Below are 20,051 nucleotides of genomic sequence, written 5' to 3'. Positions count from 1 at the left end.
TTCTAAAATGAGAAGTTACAATCGAAAGGTCCCATATTAGATGAAGATACATTGCCAAATTTCCTGTGATGGGTATTTTCCAACTTTGCACTCCTGGCAGGGAGTCTTGCCATTTTAGAAGTGCATATCAAAAATTCAGGTCCATGCTGCATGTGATTTTTCAACTATTTAAATTTATCTGGCAGTTATGTTTTTCCATTGAGCAGGTCCTAATTCAAGTCAGACATGAGGTTCTTGAGCCTACAGTGGATGAGTAGTTGATGTGTGTTTTAATGTCTTCCTCATGGTTTTTATTTTTGAAGTACCTTTTCCTATTTGGGTTACAACCAAGGCAGCAAAGCCCGATGTAACCTTAAGGGAGGAGGCACTGGGAGGGGAGAGGAGCCATTCACACTTACTGGATACAAGTAATCCCTCTGGACCTCAACAAAGTATTTAATGGCAATGCGGTTTCCACTCACGGAGTTTTCTGGAGTGGCATTCAAATCTAACCCTTGTGATTCAGAGGTGGGACTACCACCGCTGAACCCTTGGTCACCCTGTCCATACACAATTACCTCACTGGGTATCAACACAGCATTTAGAGATAATATTCTAGTCACCATTCACTGGAGTTGGGCCTGAGCCTTTTACTGTCTAACTCAGGACCACTACTCCCCTTTTAAATTAATTAGTAATTGGAAAATTGTGTACTGCACATGCCAGAATATTCCATTTGCGGTCCTGGTGGGTGAAGCTTTCTGCCGACAACACAAAGTCGGAAAATTATCCTGACGATTCCAAAGTTCTGTATGGATGAAGTTACAATATTTCTCATGGGGAATCAGTGGATGTAGGACTGAGATGAGGAGAAATGTCTTCACTGTGAGGGTTTCTTTGGAATTCTGTACCACAAGGGTCTGTGGATGGTCAGTGGTGAATGTATTCAAGACTGAGATTGATAGATCTTTGGGTACTAAGGAAATCAAGCAAAATGGGGATAGGGCGGAAAAGTGGAGTTGATCTAGATGTCCGGCCATGATCTTATTGAATGGCACAGCAGCTTTGATAGACTGTATGCTCAACTCCTGCTCCTAATTCTTATGTTCTTATGATGCTAAAGTCCAGTAAAGCAAATAACAGAGACAAGGCCTAGCAATAACGATTTGAGTTAGAAGGGGTAATTTGAAACCCCAGGGTGGGTGGGTTAAAAATTTAAAAATGGGAGACCTGACTCCCAACTTCCGATTGTAATGGAGGCGGACTGGGAGAATTTTAATGAGGCTGCATGCCTAAGATTTTATCTGTGTTTCAGGTTTAGTGCTGAATGGCCAGTTTTTCCAGGCATCAAGAAATCCGGCATCTGAAAAGATGAAAAAACAGCTGGATCGAACAGGTACGTGCCTTTCCAGAACTGCTTGTGGACCAGGTGTGTTTGCCCCTGCCCCTCCCAAGCAAACCTCCTTCACCTGTCGATTGGACCACCACCCCCAGCAACTCACACCTCCGACTGATCTCTCCGGGCCCCTCCTGATATTTACTGTGACCCACAATTTCTCCACCCACCATGTCCATCCCAACCCATGATCTCAATGGCACCCACCCCCACCTCCCCCCGATATCCACAAAAATCCATGATCTCTCTGCCTCTGATCTCAATCCTTACCCGCGATCTCAAAGGGTTTCTCTGCTCCCCCCCGAAATGTCCATCCTGATGCATGTTATCTCCACGCCTCCCCTCTTCCCCCAATATCCACCTCAACCATGATCTTTTCCTCCCTTTTTCCTCTCCACTCCTCAGCTATAGCGGTGCTGAAAGCCCACCCACTTGACAGCCAGCCAGTTAGGCTTTCAATCTGGCTGTCCATGGCCAGGAAATGCAGTTCAAAAATGTTAATCAGGTCCTGGTCTTAAATTTGGTAGGACCTCTGGGAAATCCATACCTCTGATTCGCTAAATCCCCCCACCCCCCCCCACCACCAGTGCCTCTACTTCCCCATAAATACTGGGGCCAGATTGTCAGTTTGCTGAAATGGATACAGTGACAGTGCCAGAATTTCTAGAATGGGGGCTATATCACCAATTTAAACTTTTGTTTTCAGTTTTCCAGATGATTATGCCCATATTCTATCTCGGAGTGGTGATAATTCTTTATTTCATTCCTCTTGCAATCTCCTCTCCTTGTATTATTGAAAGGGAAAATCTGGCGCCACGACCAGCTATGATGGGGCACCGTGGAGCACCCATGGTGAGTATCTGCTGTTCTATTCCAGGTTGCCAGTTGGTGAAGGATAGAACTGGAGCCAATCTTTACAAACTTTACAGAGTTACACTATAGAAGTATGCACCTCCTAACCCAACAACCACAGTTTTGGTCTGTCTCATTCATTGTCATTAGCTGTCCCTCAATTTGAAGATGACGTCTACTCAAGGTCACCAGTTTCTGCCACGGGTCTTCATGTGTCCAAACAGGCTGATTCTCGACCCGCAGATCTCTGGGCACATAAAGCAGGACATCCCACGAGATAGTGGCTTCTGGAGTGCAGGCTTTGCTTCCTTTTCTTTCCTTCTCTACTGCCACTCTGCCTCATCATTAAGGCGTTCGGACTCAAAGCATAATGCAGCTTGATGGACAAGTTGTTCAACATTTTGAACTATTGGTAGCAAGCTCCTCCCAGGATTTGTAAGGGGCTCAGGTGAATTCCCACAACCTGCATACAATTAAACACAATTAATATACAATTAATATCTGCCATCTGGTATGGTACATGTAATGGAATCCCTATTAGCACATGAGAATAAGAACTCACCAGTTTTGGGTGGGCACCTTAGCTCCCTGTCCAGAAGTGTTCATTAAAATCAAAAATAGCAGCATCCAGGCAGCTTTCTAGCACATAAGTAACCCAAAGGCATTTTCACCTTGACTTGCCCAATTTCCACTGGCCGGATAGAGTTAACAACCCTCCATTGTTTTTGCACTATTTGGGTTTGTTGGACAAACGAAGTTAAGAGAATTTCCTGCAGTCTACCTGACAGCTTTTTGATGTGGAAAATCATGCATTTAAGAGTTGTGCAGAAAAATCTTTACCTTGCACCTGCCTCATGCTGTACCTGATCTGGGAGTGATTAATGGGGTAGTGTTGAGGGAGCTTTACCCTGCACCTGACTTGTGCTATATTTGACTGAGTGTGTTCCATGGGATAGTCCAGAGAGGATTTTATTCTCCATCTAAACCCCTGCTGTAGGTGACCTGAGAGTGCTTAATGAGACAGTGCAGGAAGAGCTTTGATGGAATAGTGTACACTGAGATTTATTCTTCTTCAAACCCATGCTGCACCTGACCTGAGGGTGTTTAATGCAGACACTCAATGTAGGAGCATTACAGATTGTGACTGTTCTATATATTGTTTTAGTTGGCTCCAGAGAACACCTTGATGTCTTTTGAGGAAACTGTGAAATGTGAGGCATCTACATTTGAAACTGATGTGCAGATCAGGTATGTGACAAGCAGCCTTTTATTAACCAACAAATATCTTGGAGTTGTCTCAGAGATTTTATCTTATTATTTTCTAATTTTTACTATATAGACCTTGTGCAATCATCCTGACACTCCCCAACTACCCCCACCACCATCAAGCAAGTTACTCAGTCTGTAAATGCTGGAAATCTGAAATATAAACAAAAAATGTTGGAAATACTCAGCTGGTCAGGCAGCCTCTCTGGAGAGAGAAACAGAGTTAGTGTTTGAGGTCAGTGACTTTTCATCAGAAGTTACTCAACCTTCCATTTTCATGCAGGTTGGTGTGGAACCCAGTTGCCTTTGTCAACAGTGTTGCATCCCAAATATATTGTTACTTGATGTATTCAAGTGACCTGGGAGGAGACCCTATCCCCTATTTCAACCCCTTACGGTGGAAAATCCATACATCATGGTACAGTTTTTGTGTCAATGCCTTGGGGTTCAATCTGCCCATGACTGGGATCGGGATGGAGAATATTCCAAATCCAAAACCTTGTCTAACTCACTACAGCAGCAAGATTTGGGCATCACACTTACAAATTTCTGTATCAAGCTTCCACCTGTTTGATTCAAATTTCACATCCATGAAAGAGCAACAAATCATCAAACACAAAATGGCAGATAAACTGCTGGTGAAAAATTACTTAAGGACATGTGTAAACAATCAAGTAACAATGAACAGTCAGCAAAAGCTACCAGTTAGAAAAAGGGAAGGAAACACAATGAAATTACTCCAGATATTTTTTCAAAATCCTTTCAGCCAACATCATGGTTTCTCACTAAACTAAAGAACATAATACTGGAAATAAGAGGCTAATATTTCAATTGGTTAGTTTGAGGGGAAACCTGCAGTCGGATATCAGTGAGGTGAGAAACAACTTGGGGGAACCGCGAATCCAACAGTTTTCTCCCAAGTGCATCTTCATGTCCAAATTTTGCTTAGGAGGTGGGCAATTGCTTCCTACCCTCATCGACTCAGATTTTGTGATCATTGGCAAAGGAAAAGCACTCACCGTTCATTAGACTTACAACTGCCCACAGACTTTTCGTGGTCTTTTGGTCGGAAACTTACAATAACTAGAGATCCTTTTCAGCGCAGCACTCTGCAGGGAAACTGTGGCTTGTGTGGGCAGAGCAAGCAACAGTGTAGCTCTTCAACTGAATCCTCACTGACACACGCAGGCTGGAATCTTCCCGACATCGTAGCGTGCCTGCCGACTGAATTTTATGGAGAGTAGCCAATTAATAGGCTACCTGTGCATTCACCGTCCAATTAGGGATGTCGGGCGGGAGCTCAGGACAGCACAACTCATTGCAAAGGAGGCCGGCAGCCCTCACTGTGTGACCAGTGGGATCGATGCTGAGGCCCAAGCAGCAGAAGCAGCAGGGAAGCACTGGAGCCACCATCAGCATCAAGGGAGCAGCTCAGATCTCTTGATGCCCATGGTGATCAGGGACATCCGTCTCCAGGAATTCCACAGTCAGTGATAGGAAGCCATCAGACTTGCCATTTTCTGCCAGTATCATTTAAATCGGAAAAATCACAAGGAGACAACACATTAGGCAAATATCATACTATCTTCTGGTGCAAATTTGACAACCCAACAGTCTCCAAAGCTGCCTCTGGCTCCCCCTACAGAATCTAAACCAAGAAGTATAAGTCAGAATATTTAATCCAATGTAAAATCCATGTACAGAAAGTGAAATCGAGAGACAAAAACATGGGATTAAGAGAGATATAGAAAAGAAAAAGTTTTTAAACATTATTATAATTTTAAAAAAATTTTTAATCTCCAACAATGAAGAAATGAGACTCCACATTTGTAAAATTAAATTTTCAGGGTCAGAGAGGTTGTTTGGCAGTAATTAAGACTTATCACTCATTAAAAATTCACTTACATCTGAATACACCAGCCCTAACTTTGTCCGGCAAGTTTAATTTGTATCTAGTGGTTAAGTATCAGAACTTCACGCCCTTCATGTATTTTACACTGAATCTATTGGTGGGGTTCTGGTGTAGTGAAGCTTGGTGAGGAGGAGAGCTAATCGGACATCAGATTCATGATTTCCATGTTTAACTGCATATATGCGGATGCTAGAAGTTGCTGTCCTATTTCCTCCATGCTAATGGTGAGCGCTGATAGCCTCAGTGTTATTCTTATTCCAAACTTTGGGCCATTATGTCAGGATACAACTTTGGAAGTGCATCTGGGGACTTACTTGGACTACGCTAGCAATTCAGATTGTCACACTCCAGTCCAGTCGATCTTCCTCCTGCTCGGTGCAAATATAGGCCCTGTTCTGTGTCTAGGAAAGGCTTCAGCAGCTTAGTGATATCGAGAAATGGCTAAAGGCACTGGATACTGCTAAGGCTATGGGCCCTGACAACATTCTGGCAATAGTACTGAAAACCTATGCTCCAGAACTAGCTCTGTCCATAGCCAGATGGCTCCAGTTCAGCTACAACACTGGCATCTACCCGACGATGTGGAAAATTGTCCAGGTATGTCCTGTGCACAAAAAGCAGGACAAATGCAACCTGGCCAATTACCGCCCTATCAGTCTACTCCCGATCATCAACAAAGTGTTGGAAGGATTCGTTAACAGTGCTATCAAGCGGCACTTGCTTAACAATAACCTTCTCACTGAAGCTCAGTTTGGGTTCAGCCAGGGCCACTCAGCTCCTGACCTCATTACAGCCTTGGTCCAAACATGGATAAAAAAGCTGAACTCCAGAGGTGAAGTGAGAGTGACTGCCCTCGACATCAAGGCAGCATTTGACTGAGTATGGCATCAAGGAGCCCTAGAAAAATTGGAGTCAATGGAAATCAAGGGTAAAACGCTCAGCTGGTTGGAGTCATACCTAGCACAAAGGAAGGTGGTTGTGGTTGTCGGAGGTCAATCATCTCAGTCCCAGGACATCACTGCAGGAGTTCCTCAAGGTAGTGTCCTAGGCCCAACCATCTTCCGCTGCTTCATCAATGACCTTCCCTCCATCATTAGGTCAGAAGTGGGGATGTTCGCTGATGATTGCACAATGTTCCGCACCATTCACAACTCCTCAGATACTGAAGCAGCCCATTTCCATATGCAGCAAGACTAGACAACATCCAGGCTTGGGCTGATAAGTGGCAAGTAACATTTGTGCCACACAAGTGCCAGGCAATGACCATCTCCAAAGAGAGAGAATCTAACCATCTCCCTTTGATGTTCAATGGCATTACCATCGCTGAATCCCCCACATCCTTGGTGTCACCATTGACCAGAAACTGAACTGGACCAGCCACATAAATGCTGTGGCTACAAGAGCAGGTCAAAGGCTGGGAATTCTGAGGCGAATAACTCACCTCCTGACTCCCCAATGCCTGTCCACCATCTACAAGGCACAAGTCAGGAGTGTGATGGAATACTGTTCACATGCCTGGATGGGTGCAGCTCCAATAACACTCAAAAACATCCAGGTCAAAGCAGCCTGCTTGATTGGCACCCCATCCACCACCTTCAATATTCACTCCCTCCACCACTATCGCACAGTGGCAGCAGTGTGTACCATCTACAAGATGCACTGTAGCAACTCACCAAGGCTCCTTCAACAGCACCTTCAAAACCCGTGACCTCTACCACCTGGAAGGACAAGGGCAGCAGGTGCACGGGAACACCACCACCTGCAAGTTCCCTTCCAAGCCACACACCATCCTGACTTGGAACTATACTTCCATTCCTTCACTGTCACTGGGTCAAAATCCTGAAACTCCCTTCCTAACAGCACTATTGGTGTACCTACACCTTAAGCACTGCAGCGAATCAAGAAGGCAGCTCACCATCACCTTCTTAAGGGCGAGTAGGGATGGACAATAAATGCAGGCTTAGCCAGTGATGCTCACATCCCATGAACGAATAAAAAAAGTCATTGAAATCATGTCTGTTAGAAAGATTTTAGAGATTTTTCTGCTTTTCCCTTCTTTGGCCTCTTTCAGGCATTGTGTGCCCTCTTTTGGTGCCATCAGGTACAGGTTTTCCACCTGCTCAGTGGTATGGGGACCTCCGTACACCACCACTGCCCTGTCCACTGCATTTGAGGCAGGGCATTGTGTCAGATGGGTTCCCATCTCATCACAAGGCATTTCTACTATGAACTGAGTTGACTCAGTTGCATTTCTGTGAAAATTTTAGTGCACATGCACATTTCATTATTTCTCCTCACATTTAGACACAGGCGTCAACTAGGTGTGGTTAAACAATCACTTTTATTCAGCTACAAGATTGATTCTATCAAGGCCAGCTTACTTCTGGCATGGAAACAGAAATTTACAAACAACTATGATTGCCCTCTACTTGATTTTGTGTTGACGTTGACCTAGGTGTGCTTGTTTAGACCACAGAGAATGCTACAGCAGTGACATTATTGGGATTATCTTAATAGTTAAACATGCAACTGAAATTGGTCTGCAGAATACCAATGAACAACAACATGGGTGGTCTGATAATTTGTTAAAGAATACCATTACCTAGATTGATACAACTTACATTTTGTTTTTCCTAGTTCCGATGGAGTCCCGTTTTTAATGCATGACTCCACATTTGAAAGGACAACAAACATAGCTGAGACTTTTCCTAAGCAAGCTAAAACTAAAGCCTCAAGTTTTACATGGGCGGAGATTCAGAAGCTCAATGCAGGAAAATGGTTTTTGAAGGTGAAGATATGACAGCTTTATGTGTTTATTTTTTCTTTAACATCAAAGCAGTTTCCTTACTAAGCTCTGTGAAAAGTTGTGGCACATGTGGGAAATAAAAACCAATGAGCTCACAAGATGCAGATGAGAGAATAAATAAGTTTTGGGGACTATATACAGCAGGTAGGTTAGACATTAACCTTGCAACTTTAAGACCCTGAGTTTGAATCCAGCTGTGAATGATATGTTTAAAGTCTCCTGTCTCAACAGGTCATAAATGAACTTAGAGCAGCTTCAGTACAGTTTCTCGTAGGCTTAGGTCCACAATATAAAGGTCCCCTAACTTGGCACTAATGTGGCAATCCCAGCCAGAAAGGCTACAGGTTGGCTGATAAGGTAAATGGAAATGCCATACTGGAATGTGTTACTGTTTTGAAGTTGGGTCTAAAAATTAAAGCAACTTCTTTCTGCATCTAACTCTGCTATATCTGGGATGGGATAGTGTTGAGGCAATTTTATTTTGCATCTAACCTGTGCCACACCTAACTTTGGAGTGCTCAATACTGACAGAGTGCCTCAAATGAGAAACTATTTATTTGGCAGCAGTAAGATTTCTCACTTTAATGAGCAGATAAGTCAGAAGAAAATCAACGTTAAATGCAAGTGATAGGTGTTTTCATTGTCCTTGGGACTATAAAATTTATTACTGCAATATTTTCAATTAAAAATCTCAAAGCTTCTATAACTTCCTGTGCTGCTCGACTCAACTAAACAGAATATGCTGATTTATCTATAGTCTAGTCACAATAACGTATTTCTCAGGGTCAGCCTGACTTTGTGTGTCTCTTTCTCTGGCTCCACTTCCTTTTAGAAAGATCCCTACAACACAGTGAGGTCGCTATCGATAGAATCACAAATCAAAATTGCCAATCAGCGTGTTTGTTCCCTGGCTGAGCTGCTGGCTCTTGCAGCCAGAACAAAAAAAAAAATAATATTTGACCTGCGACCTCCAAACAATACATTTCATCCATATCACAATACTTCAGACAAAGTCGTTGTGGAAGCCATCCAGAATTCCTCGATTGATCACAATCTGGTAAGGAAATTGAGTCTCCTTTTCAAAGATGACAGATAATTGAAATTTTAAAAACCTGTGCATTATAAGATCATCATTTCTGTAATGCTCTGTCACAGTTTTTCGTAACTCCTTGCTCTGAATGGGATTTTGTTTCAATTAATTTTATGATATTAAAGAACAAAGAACAAAGAACAAAGATAATTACAGCACAGGAACAGGCCCTTCGGCCCTCCAAGCCTGCGCTGATCCAGATCCTCTCTCTAATCATGTCGCCTATTTTCTAAGGTTCTGTATCTCTTTTCTTCCTGCCCATTCATGTATCTGTCTAGATACATCTTAAAAGACGCCATCGTGCCCGCATCTACCACCTCCGCTGGCAATGCGTTCCAGGTGCCCACCACCCTCTGCGTAAAGAACTTTCCACGCATATCCCCCCTAAACTTTTCCCCTTTCACTTTGAACTCGTGTCCTCTAGTAATTGAAACCCCCACTCTGGGAAAAAGCCTCTTGCTATCCACCCTGTCTATACCTCTCATGATTTTGTACACCTCAATCAGGTCCCCCCTCAACCTCCGTCTTTCTAATGAAAATAATCCTAATCTGCTCAACCTCTCTTCATAGCTAGCGCCCTCCATACCAGGCAACATCCTGGTGAACCTCCTCTGCACCCTCTCCAAAGCATCCACATCCTTTTGATAATGTGGCGACCAGAACTGTACGCAGTATTCCAAATGTGGCCGAACCAAAGTCCTATACAACTGTAACATGACCTGCCAACTCTTGTACTCAATGCCCCGTCCGATGAAGGAAAGCATGCCGTATGCCTTCTTGACCACTCTATTTACCTGCGTTGCCACCTTCAGGGAACAGTGGACCTGAACACCCAAATCTCTCTGGACATCAATTTTCCCCAGGACTTTTCCATTTACTGTATAGTTCACTCTTGAATTGGATCTTCCAAAATGCATCACCTCGCATTTGCCCTGATTGAACTCCATCTGCCATTTCTCTGCCCAACTCTCCAATCTATCTATATTCTGCTGTATTCTCTGACAGTCCCCTTCACTATCTGCTACTCCACCAATCTTAGTGTCGTCTGCAAATTTGCTAATCAGTCCACCTATACTTTCCTCCAAATCATTAATGTATATCACAAACAGTGGTCCCAGCACGGATCCCTGTGGAACACCACTGGTCACACGTCTCCATTTTTAGAAACTCCCTTCTACTGCTACTCTCTGTCTCCTGTTGCCCAGCCAGTTCTTTATCCATCTAGCTAGTACACCTTGGACCCCAAGCGCCTTCACTTTCTCCATCATCTGCCATGGGGAACCTTATCAAACGCCTTACTGAAGTCCATGTATATGACATCGACAGCCCTTCCCTCATCAATCAACTTTGTCACTTCCTCAAAGAATTCTATTAAGTTGGTAAGACATGACCTTCCCTGCACAAAACCATGTTGCCTATCACTGATGAGCCCATTTTCTTCCAAATGGGAATAGATCCTATCCCTCAGTATCTTCTCCAGCAGCTTCCCTACCACTGACGTCAGGCTCACCGGTCTATAATTACCTGGATTATCCCTGCTACCCTTCTTAAACAAGGGGACAACATTAGCAATTTTCCAGTCCTCCGGGACCTCACCCGTGTTTAAGGATGCTGCAAAGATATCTGTTAAGGCCCCAGCTATTTCCTCTCTCGCTTCCCTCAGTAACCTGGGATAGATCCCATCCGGACCTGGGGACTTGTCCACCTTAATGCCCTTTAGAATACCCAACACTTCCTCCCTCCTTATGCCGACTTGACCTAGAGTAATCAAACATCTGTTCCTAACCTCAACATCCGTCATGTCCCTCTCCTCGGTGAATACCGATGCAAAGTACTCGTTTAGAATCTCACCCATTTTCTCTGAGTCCAAGCATAACATTCCTCCTTTGTCCTTTAGTGGGCCAATCCTTTCTCTAGTTACCCTCTTTCTCCTTATATATGAATAAAAGGCTTTGGGATTTTCCTTAACCCTGTTTGCTAAAGATATTTCATGACCCCTTTTAGCCCTCTTAATTCCTCGTTTCAGATTGGTCCTACATTCCCGATATTCTTTCAAAGCTTCGTCTTTCATCAGCCGCCTAGACCTTATGTATGCTTCCTTTTTCCTCTTAGCTAGTCTCACAATTTCACCTGTCATCCATGGTTCCCTAATCTTGCCATTTCTATCCCTCATTTTCACAGGAACATGTCTCTCCTGCACGCTAATCAACCTCTCTTTAAAAGCCTCCCACATATCACATGTGGATTTACCTTCAAACAGCTGCTCCCAATCTACATTTCCCAGCTCCTGCCGAATTTTGGTATAGTTGGCCTTCCCCCAATTTAGCACTCTTCCTTGAGGACCACTCTCGTCTTTCTCCATGAGTATTTTAAAGCTTACGGAATTGTGATCACTATTCCCAAAGTAGTCCCCTACTGAAACTTCAACAACCTGGCCGGGCTCATTCCCCAACACCAGGTCCAGTATGGCCCCTTCCCGAGTTGGACTATTTACATACTGCTCTAGAAAACCCTCCTGGATGCTCCTTACAAATTCTGCTCCATCTGGACCTCTAACATTAAGCGAATCCCAGTCAATGTTGGGAAAATTAAAATCTCCGATCACCACCACCCTGTTGCTCCTACATCTTTCCATAATCTGTTTACATATTTGTACCTCTATCTCACGCTCGCTGTTGGGAGGCCTGTAGTACAGCCCCAACATTGTTACCGCACCCTTCCTATTTCTGAGTTCTGTCCATATTGCCTCACTGCTCGAGTCCTCCATAGTGCCCTCCTTCAGCACAGCTGTGATATCCTCTTTGACCAGTAATGCAACTCCTCCACCCCTTTTACCTCCCTCTCTATCCCGCCTGAAGCATCGATATCCTGGGATATTTAGTTGCCAATCATGCCCTTCCCTCAACCAAGTCTCAGTAATAGCAATAACATCATACTCCCAGGGACTAATCCAAGCCCTAAGTTCATCTGCCTTACCAACTACACTTCTTGCATTGAAACAAATGCACCTCAGACCACCAGTCCCTTTATATTCATCATCTGCTCCCTGCCTGCTCTTCCCCTTAGTCACACTGACTTCATTATCTAGTTCCTTACAGGCTTTTGTTACTACCTCCTTACTGTCAACTGACCTCAATTGGTTCCCATCCCCCTGCCACATTAGTTTAAACCCTCCCCAACAGCGTTAGCAAAAGCACCTCCAAGGACATTGGTTCCAGTCCGGCCCAGGTGTAGACCGTCCAATTTGTAATAGTCCCACCTCCCCCTGAACCGGTCCCAATGTCCCAAAAATCTGAACCCCTCCTTCCTGCACCATCTCTCAAGCCACGCATTCATCCTGACTATTCTTTCATTTTTACTCTGACTATCACATGGCACTGGTAGTAATCCTGAGATTACTACCTCTGAGGTCCTACTTTTTAACTTGGCTCCTAACTCCCTAAACTCTGCTTGTAGGACCTCATCCCGTTTTTTACCTATATCATTAGTGCCTATGTGCACAATGACAACTGGCTGTTCACCCTCCCCCTTTAGAATGTTCTGCAGCCGATCTGAGACGTCCCGGACCCGTGCACCTGGGAGGCAACATACCATTCGGGAGCCTCGTTTTCGACCACAGAACCGCCTATCTACTCCCCTTACAATCGAATCCCCTACGACTATAGCCCTTCCACTCTTTTTCCCGCCCTTCTGAACAGCAGAGCCAGCCACGGTGCCATGGACCTGGCTACTGCTGCCTTCCCCTGGTGAGCCATCTCCCTCAACAGTATCCAAAACGGTATACTTGTTTTGGAGGGAGATGACCGCAGGGGACTCCTGCGCTGCCTTCCTGCTCTTTCTCTGCCTTTTGGTCACCTATTCCCTTTCTCCCTCAGCAATCCTAATCTGCGGTGTGACCAATTCACTAAACGTGCTATCCACGACCTCCTCAGCATCGCGCATGCTCCAAAGTGAGTCCATCCGCAGCTCGAGAGCCGTCATGCGGTCTAACAAGAGCTGCAGCTGGACACACTTCCTGCACGTGAAGGAGTCAGGGTCATCAGCCATGTCCCTGAGCTCCCACATTGAGCAAGAGGAGCATGATACGGGTCTGAGATCTCCTGCCATTTTTAATCTTAAGTTTAAACTTAGTTAAATGAAAAAGGAACGAAAAGTTTTTACCAATCACAATAAAACCAGAGAAATCGAAAAAGCCTTACCTTATAAACACCCCACCAAGTCCTTTTTTTTTGGTTAGAGGAGGAGGGCGGGTGGGAGACACTACAAGTGTGGTGTCTCGGGTTCAGAAACCGCCCAAATATATAGTGTTTTACTTACCCAGCAGCCCCCTGGCCTCCGCCGAAAAACAAAAGGAAATTAAATTTACTTTCAAACTGACTTTCCCAGCTGCTCACTCGCTCACACGCTGCTCCCGAAAAAGCTGCTGCACTGAAAGGAAAGTTATTTTAAACCGCCCAAATATATAGTGTTTTACTTACCCAGCAGCCCCCTGGCCTCCGCCAAAAAACAAAAGGAAATTAAATTTACTTTCAAACTGACTTTCCCAGCTGCTCACTCGCTCACACGCTGCTCCCGAAAAAGCTGCTGCACTGAAAGGAAAGTTATTTTAAACCGCCCAAATATATAGTGTTTTACTTACCCAGCAGCCCCCTGGCCTCCGCCGAAAAACAAAAGGAAATTAAATTTACTTTCAAACTGACTTTCCCAGCTGCTCACTCGCTCACACGCTGCTCCCGAAAAAGCTGCTGCACTGAAAGGAAAGTTATTTTAAACCGCCCAAATATATAGTGTTTTACTTACCCAGCAGCCCCCTGGCCTCCGCCGAAAAACAAAAGGAAATTAAATTTACTTTCAAACTGACTTTCCCAGCTGCTCACTCGCTCACACGCTGCTCCCGAAAAAGCTGCTGCACTGAAAGGAAAGTTATTTTAAACCGCCCAAATATATAGTGTTTTACTTACCCAGCAGCCCCCTGGCCTCCGCCGAAAAACAAAAGGAAATTAAATTTACTTTCAAACTGACTTTCCCAGCTGCTCACTCGCTCACACGCTGCTCCCGAAAAAGCTGCTGCACTGAAAGGAAAGTTATTTTAAACCGCCCAAATATATAGTGTTTTACTTACCCAGCAGCCCCCTGGCCTCCGCCGAAAAACAAAAGGAAATTAAATTTACTTTCAAACTGACTTTCCCAGCTGCTCACTCGCTCACACGCTGCTCCCGAAAAAGCTGCTGCACTGAAAGGAAAGTTATTTTAAACCGCCCAAATATATAGTGTTTTACTTACCCAGCAGCCCCCTGGCCTCCGCCGAAAAACAAAAGGAAATTAAATTTACTTTCAAACTGACTTTCCCAGCTGCTCACTCGCTCACACGCTGCTCCCGAAAAAGCTGCTGCACTGAAATTGTTTTAAAGGCTAATACAGCTGACAAAGAATTAAGTCCCAGAAGTACAACAGTACATTTAGGATGTAAATTTAACATCTAATATTTAGAATGTTAATTAAGAAATAATGGAAAGACACAGACAGCATGCCATAGCAGTTCATATCCTGGTGATAGAAAAATTCCTGGGGTGATATACCAGACAAGTCAGACAACACAGACTGTTTACTCCTGCATGTAACATTACTTTTGAAAAAAATCATAAAGTAACACAGCACAGAAGGAGGCCATTCAGCCCATCATGATTGTGCTGGCTCTTTGGACCTCCACTGTTTCTAGCTTCTCACCATTTTGAAAGTACCCTGTTCTTTTCTTTTAGTCCAAAGTGGCTGAATTCACATTTGCCTACACTGAAATCCATTTGCAACAGTTTTGTCATTATTTACCAATATCTCTGTAATTTTATGATTCCATCTACATTGCTTACAATACTACCTATCTTTGTGTTATCAGCAAAATTTGGATATGTGGCTTTCTATTCCATGATCTAAGTTGTTAATAAATATGGTGAACAGTTGAAATATCAACACAGATCCTTGTGGTCACCATTAGTCACATTTTGCCAATTAGAGTACCTACCCATTATGCCTACTCTCTGACTCCTGCCCCTCAGCCAATTTCTTAACCTGGTCAATAATTTGTCTTCAATTTCATGAGCTTCAGCTCTAGTTAACAATCCCTTCTGAGGGGTTTTATCAAATGCCTTCTGAATATCCATATCAATAACATCAATAAGCATTCCACTGTCCATTACTTCAGTCACCGCTTCAAAAAATTCCATCAGGTTCACCAAGCATGACTTACCTTTACAAATCCATGCTAGCTGTCTCTGATCAGCTGAAATTTCTCAAGGTGTTCAGTCACTCTATCCTTAGTTATAGAGTCCAGCAATTTCCCAACAACAGATGTTAGACTAACTGGTCTAACTGGTTTTCCTCTCTTTCCATTCTTAAATAGCAGAGTGACATGCATAATTTTCCAGAGGAATGGTTCCTGAATTGACAGAACTTTGGAAGATTATAGCTCAGGCATCTGCAATGTTAGATCCTACTTCCTTTAAAACCATAGGATGGAAATTATTTGATCCTGGGGATTTGCCACTCTTTGCCATTAATTTCTTCATTGTTGTTATTTTTCTTACATTAATTTTGCTGAGTTCCTAACCCTGATTCAATTAATTTCCTTGGGATGTCTGGCATGCTGACCTCTTCACCTGTTGTAAATACTGACACAAAGAAATTGTTCAACGTGCTGCCATTTCCTTACTTTCATTGGCAATATCCCTATTATCAACTTTCAAGGGGCTCACGTTGGTTCTGACCATCTTTTTCCTAATATAACTGTAAAAATTGTTGGTGTTGATTTTGATATCCCTTGCAGATTTTTTTCATACTCCCGTTTCGCAGCTCTTAATATCTGTTTTGACACCTTTGTTGTTCTTTGTATCTTACCCATTCACCAGGATCTGTGCTTTTTTTGCATTTTTGTATGCTTTTTCTTTTAGTTTTATGTTGTCTCTTACCTCTTACTGTGTACAGTACTCGTCTCCTTATTTAAGAAAGGATGTAAATGTGTTGGAGGCAGTACAGAGAAGGTTTACTAGACTAGGACCTGGAATGGGCGGGCTGTCTTATGAGGAAAGATTGGACAGGCTAGGCTTGAATCTGCTGGAGTTTAGAAGAGTAAGAGGTGACTTGATTGAAACATATATGATCCTGAGGGGTCTTGACAGGGTGGATGTGGAAAGAATGTGCCACGTGCTAGCGAAGAGAGGAATAGGGAGAGAGAGGAGTTGAACACGTGGCTGCAGGGATGGTGTAGGAGGGAGGGTTTTGGTTTCCTGGATAATTGGGGCTCTTTCTGGGGTAGGTGGGACCTCTACAAACAGGATGGTCTTCACCTGAACCAGAGGGGTACCAATATCCTGGGGGGGGAGATTTGTTAGTGCTCTTCGGGGGGGTTTAAACTAAATCAGCAGGGGAATGGGAACCTAAATTGCAGTGCCAGTGTACAGGCTGTTGAGAGTAGTGAGGTAGGGGATAAGGTTACAGGGACGCAAGAGGGCACTGGCAAGCAAGAACTTGGTTTAAAGTGTGTCTACTTCAACGCCAGGAGCATCCGGAATAAGGTGGGTGAGCTTGCAGCATGGGTTGGTACCTGGGATCCTGATGTTGTGGCCATTTCGGAGACATGGGTAGAGCAGGGGCAGGAATGGATGTTGCAGGTTCCGGGATTTAGATGTTTCAGAAAGAACAGAGAAGAGGGTAAAAGAGGGGGGGGAGTGGCATTGTTAATCAAGGAAAGTATTACAGCGGCAGAAAGGACGTTTGAGGACTCGTCTACTGAGGTAGTATGGGCCGAGGTTAGAAACAGGAGAGGAGAGGTCACCCTGTTGGGAGTTTTCTATAGACCTCCGAATAGTTCCAGAGATGTAGAGGAAAGGATAGCGAAGATGATTCTCGACAGGAGCGAGAGTAACAGGGTAGTGGTTATGGGGGACTTTAACTTTCCAAATATTGACTGGAAATACTATAGTTCGAGTACTTTAGATGGGTCTGTTTTTGTCCAGTGTGTGCAGGAGGGTTTTCTGACACAGTATGTGGACAGGCCAACCAGGGGCGATGCCACATTGGATTTGGTACTGGGTAATGAACCCGGCCAGGTGTTCGATTTAGATGTAGGTGAGCACTTTGGCGATAGTGATCACAATTCGGTTAGGTTTACCTTAGCGATGGGCAGGGACAGGTATATACCACAGGGCAAGAATTATAGCTGGGGGAAAGGAAATTATGACGCGATTAGGCAAGATTTAGGATGTGTAGGATGGGGAAGGAAACTGCAGGGGATGGGCACAAACGAAATGTGGAGCTTATTCAAGGAGCAGCTAATGCGTGTCCTTGATAAGTATGTACCTGTCAGGCAGGGAGGAAGTTGTCGAGCAAGGGAGCCGTGGTTTACTCAAGAAGTTGAAGCGCTTGTCAAGAGGAAGAGGGCGGCTTATGTTAGGATGAGACGTGAAGGCTCAGTTAGGGCGCTTGAGAGTTACAAGCTAGCCAGGAAGGATCTAAAGGGAGGGCTAAGAAGAGCAAGGAGAGGACACGAGAAGTCATTGGCGGATAGGATCAAAGAAAACCCTAAGGCTTTCTATAGGTATATCAGGAATAAACGAATGATAAGAGTTAGAACAGGGCCAATCAAGGATAGTAGTGGGAAGTTGTGTGCGGAATCAGAGGAGATAGGGGAAGCGTTAAATGAATATTTTTCGTCAGTATTTACAGTAGAGAAAGAAAATGTTGCCGAGGAGATTACTGAGATACAGCCTACTAGGCTAGATGGGATTGAGATTCACAAGGAGGAGGTGTTAGCAATTTTGGAAAGAGTGAAAATAGATAAGTCCCCTGGGCCAGATGGGATTTATCCTAGGATTCTCTGGGAAGCCAGGGAGGAGATTGCAGAGCCGTTGTTGTTGATCTTCAAGTCGTCATTGTCGACAGGAGTAGTGCCGGAGGACTGGAGGATAGCAAATGTTGTCCCCTTGTTCAAGAAGGGGAGTAGAGACAGCCCTGGTAATTATAGACCTGTGAGCCTTACTTCGGTTGTGGGTAAAATGTTGGAAAAGGTTATAAGAGACAGGATTTATAATCATCTTGAAAAGAATAAGTTCATTTGCGATAGTCAGCACGGTTTTGTGAAAGGTAGGTCGTGCCTCACAAACCTTATTGAGTTTTTCGAGAAGGTGACCAAACAGGTGGATGAGGGTAAAGCCGTGGATGTGGTGTATATGGATTTCAGTAAGGCGTTTGATAAGGTTCCCCACGGTAGGCTATTGCAGAAAATACGCAAGTATGGGGTTGAAGGTGATTTAGAGCTTTGGATCAGAAATTGGCTAGCTGAAAGAAGACAGAGGGTGGTGGTTGATGGCAAATGTTCATCCTGGAGTTTAGTTACTAGTGGTGTACCGCAAGGTTCTGTTTTGGGGCCACTGCTGTTTGTCATTTTTATAAACGACCTGGATGAGGGTGTAGAAGGGTGGGTTAGTAAATTTGCGGATGACACGAAGGTCGGTGGAGTTGTGGATAGTGTCGAAGGGTGTTGTCGGGTACAGAGGGACATAGATAGGCTGCAGAGCTGGGCTGAGAGATGGCAAATGGAGTTTAATGCGGAGAAGTGTGAGGTGATTCACTTTGGAAGGAGTAACAGCAATGCAGAGTACTGGGCTAATGGGAAGATTCTTGGTAGTGTAGATGAACAGAGAGATCTTGGTGTCCAGGTGCATAAATCCCTGAAAGTTGCTACCCAGGTTAATAGGGCTGTTAAGAAGGCATATGGTGTGTTAGCCTTTATTAGTAGGGGGATCGAGTTTCAGAGCCACGGGGTCATGATGCAGCTGTACAAAACTCTGGTGAGGCCGCACCTGGAGTATTGCGTGCAGTTCTGGTCACCGCATTATAGGAAGGATGTCGAAGCTTTGGAAAGGGTGCAGAGGAGATTTACTAGGATGTTGCCTGGTATGGAAGGAAGGTCTTACGAGGAAAGGCTGAGGGACTTGGGGTTGTTTTCGTTAGAGAGAAGGAGGAGGAGAGGTGACTTAATAGAGACATACAAGATAATCAGAGGGTTAGATAGGGTGGATAGTGAGAGTCTTTTTCCTCGGATGAGAATGGCAAACACGAGGGGACATAGCTTTAAGTTGAGGGGTGAAAGATATAGGACAGATGTCAGAGGTAGTTTCTTTACGCAGAGAGTAGTAGGGGCGTGGAACGCCCTGCCTGCAACAGTAGTAGACTCGCCAACTTTAAGGGCATTTAAGTGGTCATTGGATAGACATATGGATGTAAATGGAATAGTGTAGGTCAGATGATCGGCGCAACATCGAGGGCCGAAGGGCCTGTACTGCGCTGTAATATTCTAAAAAAAAAAAGAATGTTTCCCCTTGTGGGAGAATCTAGAACTAGGGGTCACTGTTTAAAAATAAGGAGTCACCCATTTAAGACAGAGATGAGGAGAAATTTTTCTCTGAGTGTCATGAGTCTTTGGAATTCTCTTCCTCAAAAGGCAGTGGAAGCAGAGTCTTTGAATATTTTTAAGGCAGATGTAGATAGATTCTTGATAAGCAAGGGAGTGAAAGGTTATCGGGTCAGGTGGAAATGTGGAGCAATCAGTTCAGCCATGAACTTATTGAATGGCGGAGCAGGCTCGAGGGGCCGAGTGGCCTACTCCTGCTCCTAATTCGTATGTATGTATATTCGTATGTTCTTTTATTGTTCATGGCTGTCCATTTTGGCAAGTAAAACTCTTGCCCTTTATACA

General features: G+C 44.2%; 1 protein-coding gene across 8 annotated transcripts in view; it reads left to right on the top strand.

Moving 5' to 3' along the window:
- gdpd2 (glycerophosphodiester phosphodiesterase domain containing 2) overlaps positions 1-20,051 on the top strand; it is a 224,312-nt gene that overhangs the window by 168,166 nt on the left and 36,095 nt on the right. For all 8 annotated transcript variants that reach the window (XM_068047952.1, XM_068047953.1, XM_068047956.1 and 5 more), the window contains 5 exons: positions 1,295-1,375; positions 2,082-2,227; positions 3,393-3,475; positions 8,043-8,193; positions 9,044-9,268. In XM_068047952.1, coding sequence (XP_067904053.1) covers positions 1,295-1,375; positions 2,082-2,227; positions 3,393-3,475; positions 8,043-8,193; positions 9,044-9,268 — 686 coding nt within the window. The remainder of the gene's footprint in view (positions 1-1,294; positions 1,376-2,081; positions 2,228-3,392; positions 3,476-8,042; positions 8,194-9,043; positions 9,269-20,051) is intronic.

Source organism: Heterodontus francisci, chromosome 15 (genome assembly GCF_036365525.1).
Source record: "Heterodontus francisci isolate sHetFra1 chromosome 15, sHetFra1.hap1, whole genome shotgun sequence".
NCBI classification, from domain to species: Eukaryota; Metazoa; Chordata; class Chondrichthyes; order Heterodontiformes; family Heterodontidae; genus Heterodontus; species Heterodontus francisci.
The sequence above is the reverse complement of the archived record's forward strand: the minus strand, read 5'-3'. Positions and strand labels throughout refer to the sequence as shown.